Raw genomic sequence first — 17,125 nt, 5'->3', positions numbered from 1 at the left:
CATGCCCTTAAAAAAATTCTACAAGCTTATTGAGTAGACTTTTTTTGGGGGGGAAACACGAAAGCAAAATGAAATTAGTCAGTTCCCTATAGACAGAATAATTGGAGTGTTGAAATATAAAGCATAAGAGAACAAGGTTTCTTTCCTCCTCGGTAAAGGAGTTCAGAAAAGCTTGAAAAGATTTTGACAACAGCCAAACCTTTCCTCTTGGACTACTTTTATTTGATAAAATTCCAAAACCAATAACAGAAAAATTGCAATCTAGTCTCTTCTCCCTGAATAAGCAGCAAAGCTGTTGGAATAGAGAGGCTGCTACCCACAGTTGGGTTCCTCGAGATTAAGCAGCCCTAATTCTGAAAGCACCTTGTAAGAGCTAAATGTCACATCCCTCTCTCCAACAGCCACTGCAGCCATCTAGCCACCTTCTCATCCACACAGGGAGGGCTATGGGGAAAGACCTCCACTTCAAAACACTGGGAACAAAATAAATTCAGAGACAACAGCAAATGAAGTGTGGAAAGAGTCTAGGCAGAGGGACATCTTTGCCAGCTGCTGTTACTCAAGAGGGAAAAATCTGCTGGGGCCACGATTAGGTGGCAGATGAATGGTGAATCCAAGCAGAATACAATGTCGTCAACAGCCGACACTGCATTTGCAAGTCCTTAGCAAGATGGCTTCAGTTCAGAGATTCCCCACTTTCATCCAGGCACATTGCTACTGCTCTAGCATTACAGTGAAACTGGCGAGGGAACCAGTCGGGAAAGACTCCATATGCTATCCTTGAAGGAACGTGCAGGAAGTATCTTCTCATTCAGCTAATGGATACGGGTGAGCTCCTCCACAATCTTGATCAAGTCATCTACCGTAGCCTCCCTCTTCATTCCACTGCCATCGTCAATCTGAAACAAGGAGGCAAGAGGCAGAGGTGAAGCACAGTCGTTTGGCAGACAGAAGACGAAGAGCATATGCCTCTTCTTAATCCTGATACTGCAATCCCCAAGTTCGTATCTTTACTTCAAATGAGCAAACACAGAATGAGAGTCATGCCCAACAACAAGGATTGTCTCAACATGGGTAATTTTCTCAACTTACTTGTAAGTTAGCCACCACCTCCTGCATCTTGGGTCGACTGATATCCAAAAAGCTTTCAATTAAATCTCCATCAATAAATCCAGTGGCTGGTTCTGTCTTGCGTTCTGTATGAAATGATCTCCAGGTAAAATCAAGAATCAAGGAAATAAGACTCTCAGTAAAATATGCCTTCAACTTTCCCATAAAAACAAAAGTATGTTGCAAGAACTGTCCCCAAGCTTTTATCACCCAGAACCAGAAGTGTAATATATAGTCATTAATCTCTCTCAGTCATCCTATAAAATCAGACCAGTTCAAACTACAGTCTTGAGAATTCTCAGCCTCCAAGGTCAAAATCAAATATTACAGCAACCTATTCATATGTGTGCTGCATAGCCCAATATAATAGCAATCCTCATCTAGAGTTGACAGATTGCATTCTCATGTGACAGAAGAGGACTCTTTCAAAAGGTCAGGTTGTTTTTCAGGGGAATAAAATAATTGCAATATTAACCATATAATTTAGACAAACATTGAAAACATTTTAGTAATTCTTAGTATTTGCTATTTAATGATGGTACTATTCCAAAACTCATACTTAGTTACTGGTTTATTTTTTAAAAAACTGTTTTATTATATTTGACGTATTACAGTGTACAGAATGTTACACTGAATATAATGCTTACAGGTACATGGTATGGCATGCATAAAATGCGCACCTTAAATTAAAAATAAATTCTGAAACTATTACCCATATAATAACCTTGGTGGCCATCAACAAAAAATAAAAGGTACTTTCCTGACAAACACTTCAAAAACTGAAAATACATTCTCTTGAATCACAAACTTTCTTCAGTATTACATTTTTTAAAATCTTCATAGGGGAGAAAAATGAAATTATGAAGTATATACCTGCAGTATTATGGATAGTTATCAACAGAATTTGGCCCAGTCTCTATGTAACATGTAAACTGTATGGAGCTTCAATGAAAAATATATTTTTCATTCTAAGTCCCAAATTTTGATTCTGTAAGCCTGAAAGCCTACATGCTTGTAATTAATCTAATAAACATATACTCAAATATAGAATATTAAATGTGGCAAAGAATAGTTCTTCAATTCTGGTAACCCTTGAATATTTTTAATCATGCCATGAATATCTTCCTTTCTCCCTTCATGCTGTTTTAGTTTTCCTTGACATCTGTTTCACTCCTGCATTTCTGATGTCGACTGATTGCAGATGCAAATGACTGCAGATTTCCTAGTTAATTATTCAGTATCATGGTAATCACTCATTTATGTTGTTTATAATTCACCTTTGCATTGTATCTCAAATTACTCACAATTCATAGAAGACTAGCTTAGTGCTCTTTTCATCCTGTGAAAGATTCTACTATAGTGTCTGGCAAGTAGCTATTGATCTGGTTCATACAACATATTAAGCCATAATGTAATCTATTTGGTCTTAACTTAGACTAGCTGTTTTACCCAGCTACTGTAGTTTGCACACAATGGTTTATAATTTTATTATGTCAACCCAATTATATCTAATAAACCATAATTAAATAAACTAAGTACTAGCAAAATATGTGATCTCCACCTGTTACATAAATTCCTAAAAAAAGCTGAAATATTTTGACTGGCAGCGAACCACCAAAATGCTCCTCACTTTAATCTGGTATCATATTACAGCTTCACCAATTCCTATAAATATTCCAGTCAAGAGAGTTCTCATCTTGAAAAAGCAGTTTCAGGACATCAGAGGGGCAAGAGGGACATAAGCTATAACTGTAACTAGAAACACAATATCCTATCCCTAGTTTTTCCTAAATATATAAGAGGAATGAATACACTCATATTGCTGATCTTTACCCATTTGGTTCTGTGCTGTAAACTGTAAACTGGTAGGCAGGCACCATTCCTGATTCTTGTATAATGGCTAATGCTACCAAGTCTTATGTATGTTAAAGAGAAGCACAAGAAAGAAAGGATATAAAGAGTGTTCTATCTTCCCAACACTCTTAATGACTTTGTTGAGTCTGTTTTGCACATCTAACAGGAGATTATACCAGCTTTCTGACAGAGAAGTCACTAGTCCTGTGAATAAAGACAGAGCATTATTTTTTAAAAAGAAATGAATAGGTATCTATTTATAGGATCACTCTGGAAACAAAGGATAAATATTATTTTAGTGCTAGATAAGCCCTCCCCGAGGACCAGCTATTTTGTTAAGACTGTATGGGGAGATGGCAAAATTTTCTGACTTAATATCTAACCTTACCAATCATTCCATTGACTGTGCCAAACAACACTGAGCCCTGTGTTGGTGTAGATGTTTCACCCAGATTTTGCATGACTAGGGACCCATGACAGAAGACATTGACAAATTCACCCAGATGGAAGAGCCCAAACTCCTGTAAATGCTGGCGCTCCTCATCGGTTGTCGCAGCACTGCAATACAAAACGTTTACTAGGAAAAGGATAGGGCGAACCCTTTGTCCCAACCTACTATTTGCTCACTTTGGCCTACCTTTTTAGAAGGTCATCTCACCTGTCCTTCTGGCACACGAACAAGTTAAACGCATTCTCTGCCCCTAAGAAATTGTCATCATCCAGGATCTCCACAGCACTCATCCAGTTTGGATTAAAATCACGAGCAATCTGTGTAAAGATATACAAGTTAATTTACCTAGCAATTCAATCTACTCTCCACTAAGCTAAGGCTTTTCTGGCCTGAAGTAGAATTCTACCAGTTTTAAATGCAGAGTGAAATGGAGAGGGCCAGCCAACCTAAGATAACCTAGGTACCGCAAATTAAAATCAAAAAACAAAAACAAAAACAAACTAGTTTCTTCTGCCACCAAATGTTCTTCTATTCTCTTAAGGACTTCCATTATGTACACTGAGGTTAAAAACTGAATTAATACCTCTTCAAAATTTCCTTCCATGGGCTTATAGGCAAGTAGAAGTACGGAGCGCATTAGATCTCCAACCAAAATGAAGTCACCCTTTGTTTTCACATAGAGTGCCATGATGTTGTTGTAATGGTTGCATTCTGTGCGAAGCTCCTTCTCTGCTGTCCATTCATACAGTCGTACCTGTTAGGACAAGATTGATTTGTAAGGGTAAGGCTAAAACAGATCTGGAACAATACCGCAGAGTCCGAAACATTTCACTTACACAGTTTGCTAAGCAAACCCAGTTTTAGGAAATATTGATGTGGGAGCTTTGGAAGCCTTACCGTGCTGTTTATGCTGGCTAAGAGCTTTCCATTGAATTCCACCATGGAATAGACGGCCCCTTTTACTTCTTTCTCAGCCAGACTCTGCAATTTACCTGGGATACATATTAATACAATACTTGAAAAATACACCGGTTCCTGTTGTAGCTACAAATAGCAACAAAAAAGATTTAACATCCTCAAAAACAGCTTGGTGATCTTAGGCCATGAAATGTAGCTTCCTCCTTGTATTATATGAAGCCCTCCTTGCTTTCTGCAGCATAAAATTAATTATTTTATAAAATATAAGATATTACAAAATATATTAAAAATGAACTCCAATTATCTTCTGAATTATTCCAAAACCTAACCTTAAGTGTGAGCAAGATACAGCAAGATTAGTGTACAAGATGTCAGGGAGGTCTTTAATTATCTTTTTTTAACAGTTACAATCTCTTTATGGTCGCCTCAGCCAGGAGTTCTTCATAAAGATGGTGCCTCACCTAGAGAGCTGTAAGCATTCAGGAAATTTCCAATGTTGAAGTGGACAAAAAACCCTTTGGCCCTCTTTCTGATCATGTGCCATCAAGCTGGTATCAACTCGTAGCAGCCACATAGGCACAATGACTACAATGAGTTAATTCTACCCCTCAAAATCAGGGTAAATTAACAAAATCTATGTGCAAATATGTGGTGCTATGTGAAAATCTTCTGTGACAATAACACAACATAAAGCCTAGGATGCATTTACTCTGTAACAATACATAGTTTTAACTCCTACCTACCTTTCTGAAGGCTCTTTCCTCATTCTACAGTATTACCCCAAATACTTGTCAACTGTTAACTAAAAATTTTATTCATCATCTTCAACAGTCATAAAACTATCTAGATAATTCCACCTGGACTATCCATTTTCTTGGTGAGGTGAAAATAAACACTTCTTCGCTCAACTAGCATGCAACTAATCACTGTGAAAGAATCAATGGAAGTGCTCAAAAAGCTTAGACTGCTGGTGAGAATAGGAATCAGAATGAATTTATATCTCCTTATTTGACCATCTAACCATACTGAGATTATCATTTGAGATCTTTCTTCTTATGCTTCTTTTTAGCAACAGCAACATAGGTAGCTACTATTAAAAGTGCTATTTTGGTGAATATTCTGTGGTTTTCCAAGTTTTGCAGCCACTGCAATAATTTTCCCAATTGCTACTTATGGCTGCGAAACATGGACTGTGAAGAAGACAAATAGGACAAGGGTGGACACCTTTTAATTATGGTGCTGAAGAAAACTACTACAACTATCCTATGGACTGCAAAAATCACAAAGTCCTAGACTGAATCTCACCAAAAATATCACTTGAAGCCAAGATTGCCAAGCAAAGGCTATTATTCTATGGTTATGTCAGGGCTTTTCAACCTTTTCACCCATTGTACCACTTTTAGGATATGGCAACATCCGAGTACCACCAGTCGCCTAGCAAGGTATCAAAAACTTGACCAAAAAAAAAGGGAAACAGTGATGAAGTATAGGTAGTCCTCAACTTACAACAGTTTGCTTAGTGACTGTTCGAAGTTAGAATGGCACTGAAAAAAGTGCCCCCCAAGCCACAGCCGAGCAAGACACCTGCCTGCCCGCCCGGCGGTGCTCTACCTCCTGTCTGAGGTTTTCATTGTTGTGAGTACCGTATTTTCCGGCGTATAAGACTACCTTTTAACCCATGAAAATCTTCTCAAAAGCCAGGGGTCGTCTTATACGCTGGGCAATGATCCTGGCGTTTCCACTGAACCCTGACAGCCCTGCAGTTCCAGCCATCTCTCGCTCAGGCTTGTGCGGTGCTGCCACTGGTTCAGCTCATTCCCCTCTCCCACTACCATTTTTCTAGGATGGCCGCGTACCACCTGTCAGGTGCCAATGTACCACAGGTGGTACCCGTACCATTGGTTGAAAAGCCCTGGGTTATGTCATGCAAGCTGAAGTCAAACATGCTGGGAGTGATCAGCAGAAAAAGGAGTAATACCTATTGGCTGGTCACTCTAAAGCAGGGCTTTTCAACCAGTGGTACGGGTACCACCTGTGGTACAATGGCACCTGGCAGGTGGTACACGACCATCCTAGAAAAGTGGTAGCGGGGGAGGGGAATGAGCTGAACTGGTGGCAGCACCGCACAAGCCTGAGCGAGAGATGGCTGGAGCTGCAGGGCTGTCAGGGCTCAGGAAGCGCTAGGATCAGCACCAGGCTCCAGCTGGAGCTCAGCGCTGATCCCGGTGCTTCTGCTGAGCCCAGAAGAAGTGCCGATCAGCTGGGATATTGCAGCATCCCCAAGGTCTTGTGATTTACATTCAGATGCTTGGCAACTGATTCATATTTATGATGGTCACAGTGTCCCAGGGTCATGTGAAGTGACCAAAACCTGCTGCAACCACCTAGCAGACGGGGGGAATAAAAAACCAAACACCCCCCCACCCCCGCTGCCAATCCTCAACAGAAAAGCTCACAACAATGAAAACCTCGGACAGGAGGAAGAGCACCGCTGGGCAGGCAGGTGTCTTGCTCGGCTGTGGCTTGGGGGGCACTTTTTTCAGTGCCATTGTAACTTTGAACAGTCACTAATTGAACTGTGGTAAGTCGAGGACTACCTGTACTTTATTACTTTTTTCCTTTTTTGGTCATCAAGTTTTTGACACCTTGCAACTGGTGGTACTCGTATGTTGCCATATCCTAAAAATGGTACAATGGGTGGAAAGGTTGAAAAGCCCTGCTCTAAAGGATCACACCAGGATGACCCTCCCTGACAGAGGAGCAGGGAGGGTGCCAATTCCTAGAGTAGCCGAGGGCTGGGCATAACTGGATGGTTGACGACGATGACTGTGGGTTTGTTAATGCCAAGTGAACACTTTCCCCCTATTTTCCAAGGCTTTAAGACTTTTATTTTAAAAATCCATTTATTTTGTTTTGCAGACCCTGATATGTGGTGTTGTTACAGTGATTTAATTTGATCTCCTGCAAGGTCTCTTTTATAACACATAATAATATTACTATTATTACTGTAAGCCATCCAGGTAACTTCAGCATATTATAAATAATTTAAATACCCAAAGTCTAAAAAACCAGATATTCTGGTTACTTTTTTTCCATATGAAACAGACAAGATGGCTCTTCAAGAGCTGAAAAGAATATTCTAAACTTCTAGAGTAAAGAAACTAGGAAATAAGCCACTTTTTCCATGACAAAATAATAATAAAAGTCCATGCACTAGGAAAAAGAGAGATCCAAAACATTAGTCCTTACCATCAGAGTAATGGAACACCACAATACGGCCTTGCTTGGGTTCGGCTTCATCAGGATACACCATGGCTGTTCCCACAATAAAATAAGTGTTGGGATCTTTGCCCAATTTGCAGGAGACCAGACTTAGTGCATACTCATTCTGCAGGAACTGGTGAGCGTGGAGTACTGAAGACAAGCAGTGAAGAAAAAAAAGAGTTTAAAGAGCTCAACAAAATGTAGACTTCATTATACTTTTTGGAACATCCTGCAACATGCAACCACAAAAACCTACAGAAGCTCAATAAAATATACTAGCACGGATTTGTATGCCCTCAGGGGAGCCCCCCTCTCCTGGGTGCGACCCGCCTCTTTAAACACTTTCAACCTCGATGACGGGCCCGAGTTTTGGGACCCTGAGAGATGGCCGGGCAGGGGCAGGGGCCGTCAATATAAAGTTAACAGAAGGGCTCTGATTATTTTTTTATCTAGATTTTTTATAGGGTTAGGGAGGGGGGTGGGTGATAAGGGTTGTCTGGCCTTGGGGGGGGGCAATCAACCATGGTTCAGGCCGGACTTGGGTCTGACCGCGCGGCGGGAGAACAGGGTGTCGCTGTCTCCGGAGCTCACGAGCGGGTCGTGGGATTACCAATTCCCACGACGGGGAATGGCAGCAGGCGGATAGACAGGGGGCCGTATCGCTACCGGGAGGGCCATCTCCGCTACTTGCAAGCGGTGAGGCGCTCCGACCCTCTGCTTCTTCCCCGAGGTTCCGGGAGCGAGGATGTGCAGCCTCCTGAGCTCCGGCTGGTGTATCTGAATGCCAGGTCCGTGGTTAACAAAGCTCCCCTCATTAGGGATTTAGTTGAGGGTGAGCATGCGGACCTGGCCTTCATCACGGAGACCTGGTTGGGCCCAGAGGGTGGGGTCCCTTTGGTTGACCTCTGCCCACCAGGCTTCCGGGTGCTGCACCGGCCAAGAGCTCAAGGTAGGGGTGGGGGAGTGGCGGTTATTATTAGGGAGACCTTATGTCCGCGGGAGACCACCGTTTCTCAGATAGTCGGGTGTGAGTCTCTCTTTGTGAGATTTGGTTCTGGGGCGCAGTTGGGTTTGCTGCTGACGTACATTTCGCCTAGTCGTACAGCGGCAGCCCTGCCCGAGCTGCTTGATATCCTCAGGGTTGGTGGTTGAGTTTCCCAAACTTATAGTTTTGGGAGACTTCAATCTACCATCCCTGGGAGGCTCATCTGAGCTAGCTCGGGAGTTCATGGCTTCCATGACGGCCATGGACCTGACGCAAGTAATTTCTGAACCAACTCATGAGGGAGGCCACACTCTTGACCTGATTTTTTTATCTAGACGGTGGTTGGATGATCTTGGTGGGGGCTCTCCATTTATTATGCCCCTGTCATGGACCGATCATCATCTCCTGCGGATGGTCTTCCGTTTTGCCACCCCCCGCCGTGGGGATACGGAACCAATTAGATGGTACCGCCCCAGACGCTTAATGGACCCTGATAGATTCCAAGTGGCGCTGGGGTCCCCACCTGCCTCCATTGCTCACAGCTCGGCGGATGCCTTAGTGGAAACCTGGGAAAGGGCAGCCACTGAGGCACTTGACCGGGTTGTACCCTTGCGGCCCCTGACCCGGCGCAGATCCCAGCGAGCTCCATGGTTCTCCGCGGAGCTCCGGGAGATGAAGCGTCGGAAACGGGGCCTAGAGAGCTGTTGGAGGTCGAGCCGATCCGAACCCGACCGGTTGCGGTTAAGAACCTATATTAGGTCTTATCTCGCAGCGATGAGGGTGGCGAGGTGTAATTACTTCTCTACCCTCATTGCGTCCGCAGATAATCGCCCGGCCGCCCTGTTTAGGGTGACTCGCTCACTTCTTAATCAGGAGGTGAGGGAGGATCCCTTGCAGGGTCGTGCCGAGGAATTTAGTCAACATCTGTCGGATAAAATCGCTCGGATTCGGACCGGTTTGGACTCCAGCTGGGCAGAGTCAGGCGATCAGGACACGGACGGTCTTGTCAATGTTATCTGGGAAGAGTTTGATTCTGTGACCCCTGATGAAGTGGACAGGATTATGGGGAGGCTGAGCTCCTCCACATGTTTGTTGGATCCGTGCCCTTCCTGGCTGGTTTATGCAGCTAGGGAGAGGACACAAGGCTGGCTCCAGGCGGTTATATCTGCTTCTTTGAGTGAGGGTTATTTCCCCACCGTCTTGAAGGAGGCGGTGGTGAGACCTCTCCTCAAGAAGCCTGCCTTGGACCCAGCTGTATTGAACAACTTTCGTCCAGTCTCCAACCTTCGCTTTCTTGCGAAGGTTGTTGAGAGTGTGGTGGCGCATCAGCTCCCTCTGGTCCTGGATGAAGCGGATTATCTGGACCTCTACCAATCGGGTTTCAGGCCCGGGTACAGCACGGAGACGGCATTGGTCGCTCTGGTGAATGATCTCTGGAGGGCTCGGGACAGGGGATATTCCTCTGTCCTAGTCCTATTAGACCTCTCGGCGGCTTTCGATACCATCGACCATGGTATCTTGCTGCGGCGTCTCAGGGGATTGGGAGTGGGAGGCACGGTTCTTCGGTGGTTCTCCTCCTATCTCCTGGGACGTTCGCAGTCGGTGTTGGCAGGGGGGCAGAGATCGGCCCCTAGGTCTCTCGTTTGTGGAGTTCCTCAGGGGTCGGTTCTCTCGCCTCTCCTGTTCAACATCTACATGAAACCGCTGGGTGAGATCATTCGTGGTTTTGGAGTTGGGTATCATCAATATGCCGATGATACCCAACTTTTCTTTTCGACCCCAAACCACCCCAGTGATGCCCTCGCTGTGATGTCCCGTTGCCTGGAGGCGGTTCGGGTCTGGATGGGGAGGAACAGACTTCAGCTCAACCCTGACAAGACTGAGTGGCTGTGCATTCCGGCATCCCGGGACATTCAAAATGTTCCATCTCTTTCTATGGGGGGTGAGCTCTTACCCCCCGTGGATTGGGCTCGCAACTTGGGAGTCCTCCTAGATTCACGGCTTACCCTAGAAGATCATGTAGTGGCCGTGACTAGGGGGGCTTTTGCCCAGGTTCGCCTGGTGCGCCAGTTGCGGCCCTATCTGGACCGGGATGCCCTGTGCACGGTCACTCATGCGCTCGTGACCTCTCGCCTTGACTACTGTAATGCTCTCTACATGGGGCTTCCCTTGAAGACCACTCGGAGGCTCCAACTGGTACAGAATGCGGCCGCGAGAGTTGTCTTGGGAGTTTCCCGGTACTCCCATGTTACACCTTTGCTCCGCGAGCTGCATTGGTTACCAGTTGTCTTCCGGGTGAGGTTCAAGGTCTTAGTTATGATCTTTAAGTCCCTACATGGCATGGGTCCGGGGTACCTCGGGGACCACCTGCTGCCGGCTTCAACTCCCCTCCGCCCTGTGCGTTCCCACAGAGAGGGCCTCCTCAGGGTGCCTCCGGTCAGGGAATGCCGACTGGCGGCCCCCAGGGGGAGAGCCTTCTCTGTGGGTGCCCCGGCTTTGTGGAATCAACTGCCGGTGGAGCTCCGGACGGCATCGGACCTCCGAACTTTCCGTCGTGGTCTGAAGACCCATTTGTTTGAATTGGCCGGTCTGGCCTGATGGGGGAGCTGGGTTTTAAATTGTCATTTTAGATTGCATTATTGTTTTTTAATTGGGCACTGATTTAATCTTTGTTTTAACTTTTGTATAGTATTGTATTTTTATTTATATGCCCTGTGAACCGCCCTGAGTCCCCAGGGAGAAGGGCGGTATATAAATTAAATAAAACAAACATAAAATGACCCTCAAGATGCTCCATGGACTTTTGGACACTTCAAGAGGGATCCAAGCCAGCAAATACACTAGATGGCTCTCTTCTCCTAATCTCATGATTCCCCAAAACAGTTCTTTCATAAAACAGTGAAATATAGCCTAGCATGTAGATACCTTCAAATGTATGCTGATCTATGATGAGCAGATTGTGTACCTCTACTTCCTCACCAAATGATGTTTCATGTGGAGCTGTGCTGCTGGAGAACAACTTGCTAGAGCTTACACTGTTGGAAAGGGCCTAAAATATGGAGGGAAAAGTAAGCACTTTAAACTAGAGACAGAGAGATAACAGAAATAGCCCAAAGAACATTCACTAGAACAAAATAACCAAAAAAAATAAATGTGTGGCAAAAATTGTTTGGAGGATGGTTGGTTTGGAGGTGCCTAATTTATGAAGAATAAAACCATATTTGGACAGAGAAAGAAGTAATGGAAGATGATTTATGTTAAAGTACCAGTATGAAACTACCAAGTTTCCTGCTAACTGAAGGGATTGAAAATCAGTTCACGTGGAAGAAATACCAATGCATTCTAAGACCTCCTCATAAAAGATAGGCAGAAACCTAAATAAATGTGGAAAGCTATGCTAGCCAGGATTTAAATCACCAAAGAAAGCCCAACATGTAACTGAGTCACAATATATTTTTATCACAAAACAAGCACCTAGCTGTCTTTAAGTTTAGATTATCATATGAGAAATGGAGATGATTTCTCAAGTGATTTATAGACATAATCAGAATGTTAAGCAATAATGTCTCCTTTTGTTGAAATCAGTGCATTTTCAAGGCATCCCTAAACGCAAATATTATGGATGGTTCTTACCTGGGTACTTGCACTGGGCCTCAATGCAGTGGTGCCTCCACTAGCATCCTGAACTTCAATACGGCTGGAGAGCACGCCAAAACATTGAGATACTTCCTGATAACAGATCTTTCTGCATGACACAAAAGGGACACATGGTGTCTACACACTCATATGTATAAGATCCATATGCTCTAAGAAACATTGCTCATAGAAGTAATATTTAATTTATTCAATTTAGGTGACAGTTCACTCATAAACATCCCTATTAAGAAGTTCAAAATGCTCCAAAAAGCATGCTTCCTTGAAAAAATCCATCAACCTCAGAAGGAAGGATGGAATGAAGGAATGAAGGAAGGAAGGAAGGAAGGAAGGAAGGAAGGAAGGAAGGAAGGAAGGCAAAAAGAAAGATTATACTAAAAATGTACATAGTTTAAAAAGTTACATTATTTAAAAGCGGATGAATCCTCAGCAACAAGCTTTAACTCCGCTCACCTGGGTGATTCATAAAGGGGAACAGTGCGGATATGCAGCTTCTGAATTTCATCTATGGTGCCGATTGTCAAAGTGCTGTTGTTGGCGAGAGCTAAGCTGCAAAATAAAAGTATTTCATTTTCAAGAAAAAAATCACTCCACTATACTCTCAATTCTAGAGTATTTATCTACATTTCAGAAATAATCCAATATTAGGACTTGTACTTAACAAGACTTGGCAGAAGTGAAAATGTTAAAAAAAACAACTGCAGCAAATATATGTGAAAATCAGTAGTTTCATGACCTATCAAGTACACATAGGAGCATCTGGCCATTAAGAGATACAAGGGAGAAAATATACATGGAAAACAGCTCATGTATTAGTAGAGCAGACAAACAAGAGCTGAGGTTTGTATGTTTATGGTGCAGTGTATTTCTGATTTTGCTTCCAACAGCTTCCTTCTGCAGTACAAAAAAGGAGCCTTTTTACCTTCTTTCAAATTGTTAAACTTCAACAAATCTTCTTTCTTACAGATGGACTAATTTTGCTAGCGTTGATCACAACCAATCTTTATCTTCACAACTATGTTTCCACATACAATCCTAAATACAAGTTACTGTTTCACCAATTCTATCAGGAATCTCCAGCGTATTCCTGGAGAGTATTATTTTTGACCAATCAAACCTATTCTAGAACAGGAGACTTGAAACACTGAAAAATAATTTACTGGAAATCCCATTTTTCTTGGCTAGTAATCATCACTTGGCAACTAGCATAACGGGGGATGAAACTCACGACCCCTCAAAAGATTTCCTATGATATTACTAAATTAAATACCACATAGTAAAAAAAAATGACATCAAACATAGATGAAATAGAAAGAGTCCTTTCTTACATGTAGATATGAGACAGGCTGAATATTTATTACACAATGAGTCTATGACTTGCATTTTCCCAAAACTCACATTAGCCAGGGTGCACCAGCAGAGGAAAACAGGAAGGATATAATGTAAGGAATTCTTCTGTTGCTTTGGAACTGCCTACTATTTTGTCCCTATTCTCTTAATCCCAACATTTCAAAAGTAATTTGCTTATTTTCGCGTTCTTTGTATGATACAAGTTGGCTACTTAATTAAAAGGGTTGACCAGACAGGCTAAGCAGGAAGAGAGCATGGTATGCTTTGTGGGCCCGCTGAAATGAAGGAACCAAACACACTTACCTGTCAGGGTACCCATCTGAGTTAAGAGGGCACATATAATTCACCTCCTTAAGATTGACATTGGAAAAGACCAATTTGTGGTTGCTGCTGTAAATCACGGTGGGGCGGTCAGAGCAAGCAAACACATTAGTGGTGGAAAGAGAGCGAAATGTCCTTAAAACAGTGGGCTGGGTTCCCAAAGTTACTTTTTTACGGTCACTCAGCAAACCTGCCAGAGAAAGGATACTATTAGAGGCCACCCATTAAGAGAGACTAGGAGATGGGAAGGGAGCAAGGCGAATTAGCTGACCTGTGACTACTTTTCATTATTGGGGGGGAAAAAATGAAATTTTATATTTTAGAAAAGTGTATTTACGGTAGCACTTTAAATGTACTAAAATTATTCCTGAAAGACAGAATACATCCTAAAATACAGCTATATGTCTATACAGGAACAGCATAATGTATTTTTCTCCATGAGCCAATAATAATTTCTGGAAACTGGGTGGGCTTGATTTAGAACAGAAAAATGATTCAAGGAGATAAGATTCATAAAGTCTTATACTTAAACCCTGAAAAATCTAATCACGGATCTCCGGAGGTCTAACTTGACTTACTTAAGACAAAATGACAGCAGTTACTATGTTTAGCAACCATTTGCAAATGTGACGGTTAAAAAAAATCATTTTCTAAACAATGCAGACACTTACAGCCAAATTTTGGGTGGCCGACCAGAACACACACCAGAGCTGGCAAAGTTACACAAGAAAACTATCTGAAAGAGATGACAGCAGCCAGGGTCTCTCTATCTATCTCTCTTGTGTTCATTTACCAACTACTTTGCTTCCGCTTTAAGGAATGGATTCTGGTTGCAGAATGATAAAGAGCGCATAGATCCACTTCTATTGGTCTAATTTCCCATAATTTAATCATTACTTCATCAGTAAATCATAATCAGATGAGTTAACCAAGCAGATTACATTGTAAGTTGATACAATGTGTGAACCAGGAAATGAGCGTTATTGTATGGAACTCCCTTGCTGCCTCAATATAGTGATAAAATGAAAAAACAAAAAACAAAAACAGTAAATCTGATGTGGAATGATTTAGCTCAGTTCAAATTTAGACCAGAGAGATTTCTGGAGTTCAGATCTTCTATCCCTGCTTGTATTTTTTTGGGCCAAGCTCTACTTGCTGGATTCTGAGTTCTATTAAAACCTGATGTGCCTGCAATCCGTTCATCATTTGAAATTAAAAAGAAAAAAGACAATCTGCAGTTAAGAAACCTGTATTTTTACCTGTTTCAATGTTCAGTCCAAAATAAAACAGGGCCCCATCTCCTAGGGCACAAAGCAGATAATGGCTACTCTCAAAGGTGGTCATCAGAATGGAACGTGGGATAATCTCTGTAAACGGAGGATACAAGTTTGTAATATCGCTCTTTGCAACAGCCTGCCCTTCCCACACCAAGCACACCAATGGAATTTCTACCTCCTCCTAACATCTCCTTGTGTAGCAGTTCAAATGAGGGCAGCTTAAGAATACGGGCTGAAATGTCTGTCCAAAGGCCAATAGCGCAGAGAGGGGACATGCCATTGGTGTCGCCCAAGGGGGTGATGTCCAGACAGGCAATCTCATGCTCCATCTCTGTAAAACTAGCAAGATATTGAACTGTCAACATTAATGCAATACTCAGCTCTGACACAAATAACCCCAAAATAGTTAGCTCAGACTGACCTTATTTGTTTGAGTTCCTGGGGGTGGATTTCCAGGTAGTACAAAATTCTCCCCACAGCTACCACTACTTGACTGCTATTGCAGGAAGCAACACTGATGTTCTTCCCATTTGGCTCTTTCCATTCGCTCACCAGGGCCTTTGGCTCTTGAGTGACAAGCCGGACTGAGGCTGATGTTATCTAAAGGGACAAATGTCTATTGGTATTTCTTCCCAACCAAAAGGTTAACATATTCTTTACACATAAGAATGTGTGACTATGTCACATATAACGCTTTCTACAACTTTTTAAAAATGTATATTTTATTGATTTTTACAGTAACAGTCTTTAGTATTTAGTAAGCAACATGTTTGGGTTTATATGTTTGACATTAATAGTAATACAATTTCCGTCCCTATCCTTTATTCCATTTTTCTAAGCATTTATAAAAAAAATCCCATGTTTGAAAGCATTCTGAATCTTGCTTCCCCTTCATTTTCAATGAGAGCCTATCCATATCTGCACAGTCCAGAATTTTCTTAATTATGTCTTCTTCAGATGGTATTTCGTTTTTCCAGTGTTGAGCAAATGTAATTCTCGCTGCTGCTAATATGTGTAATATTAAGTATACACATTTCTTTATCATAATTTTTTGAAATTATACCTAAAAGAAATAATTCTGGTTTATAGTCTACATGTGCTCCTATCATCTTTTCTAGCCATCTATGTATTTTTCACCAATAGTTCTTTGCTTTAGGGCATGTCCACCAAAGATGATAATACTGCCTCTACATGGGGCTGCCCTTGAGGACCACTCGGAGGCTTCAACTGGTGCAGAATGCAGCCGCGCGAGTTGTGATGGGGGTTTCCCGATACTCCCATGTAACACCTCTTCTCCGCGTGCTGCATTGGCTTCCAGTTGTCCTCCGGGTGAGATTCAAGGTGCTGGTGATGACCTATAAAGCCCTAAATGGCATGGGTCCGGATTACCATATATACTTGAGTATAAGCCGACTCGAGTATAAGCCGAGACCCCCAATTTCACCCCCAAAAACTGGGAAAAGTTGTTGACTCGAGTATAAGCCGATCCGCCGTTCTGCAAGCCTCCGCCGCCGGCAGAGGCTGGATCCGCGCTCTGCAAGCCTCTGCCGCCAGCAGAGGCTCGATCCGCCATTTTGCAAGCCTGAATACACAGGAATACCCTGTGTGGCCGCGGCTCTCGGGGAAGCCCTGGCTGTCCGCTTCCTCGCTCCACGCTGCCATTCGGGGCCCGCGCGTTCCCCGGGCAAATTGCGGCGCCCAGCAGGCGAGGAAACACGCCCGCTCCAGTCGCCCCCCCCTTCCCTCAGGAGACGCGAAGCAAGTGACCGCCTGGAGCTTACCGAGGACTTGCGCGCAGCCGGTGCTTCCAGGATCGCGCGCACCTCTCCCAAGCCGTCGCCGTCCGGAGACCTGCCGAAGTTTGGGGAGGTTTGGGGAGGTGCGCGCGCACCTCCCCAAACCTCCCCAAACGTCGGCAGGTCTCCGGACCTCCGCACCCTG

At 43.4% G+C, this 17,125-nt stretch overlaps 1 protein-coding gene across 1 annotated transcript in view; it reads right to left on the bottom strand.

The window, feature by feature from the left end:
* Positions 1-200: 200 nt before the first annotated feature.
* The window catches only part of DDB1 (damage specific DNA binding protein 1), a 32,011-nt gene continuing 15,086 nt past the window's right edge, over positions 201-17,125 (bottom strand). The window contains exons 13-27 of the mRNA XM_083371625.1: positions 15,606-15,784; positions 15,360-15,523; positions 15,167-15,274; positions 13,890-14,097; positions 12,690-12,785; positions 12,216-12,327; positions 11,508-11,631; positions 7,583-7,747; positions 4,313-4,407; positions 3,999-4,169; positions 3,623-3,732; positions 3,353-3,522; positions 3,066-3,168; positions 1,093-1,216; positions 201-899 (exon numbers count right to left, since the gene is read on the bottom strand). Of these exons, the coding sequence (XP_083227751.1) occupies positions 816-899; positions 1,093-1,216; positions 3,066-3,168; positions 3,353-3,522; positions 3,623-3,732; positions 3,999-4,169; positions 4,313-4,407; positions 7,583-7,747; positions 11,508-11,631; positions 12,216-12,327; positions 12,690-12,785; positions 13,890-14,097; positions 15,167-15,274; positions 15,360-15,523; positions 15,606-15,784 (2,013 nt within the window). The 3' untranslated portion in view covers positions 201-815. The remainder of the gene's footprint in view (positions 900-1,092; positions 1,217-3,065; positions 3,169-3,352; positions 3,523-3,622; positions 3,733-3,998; positions 4,170-4,312; positions 4,408-7,582; positions 7,748-11,507; positions 11,632-12,215; positions 12,328-12,689; positions 12,786-13,889; positions 14,098-15,166; positions 15,275-15,359; positions 15,524-15,605; positions 15,785-17,125) is intronic.

This window comes from Vipera ursinii (genome assembly GCF_947247035.1).
Source record: "Vipera ursinii genome assembly, chromosome: 1".
Taxonomy (NCBI): Eukaryota; Metazoa; Chordata; class Lepidosauria; order Squamata; family Viperidae; genus Vipera; species Vipera ursinii.
This window is presented reverse-complemented; position numbering and strand designations above follow the sequence as displayed.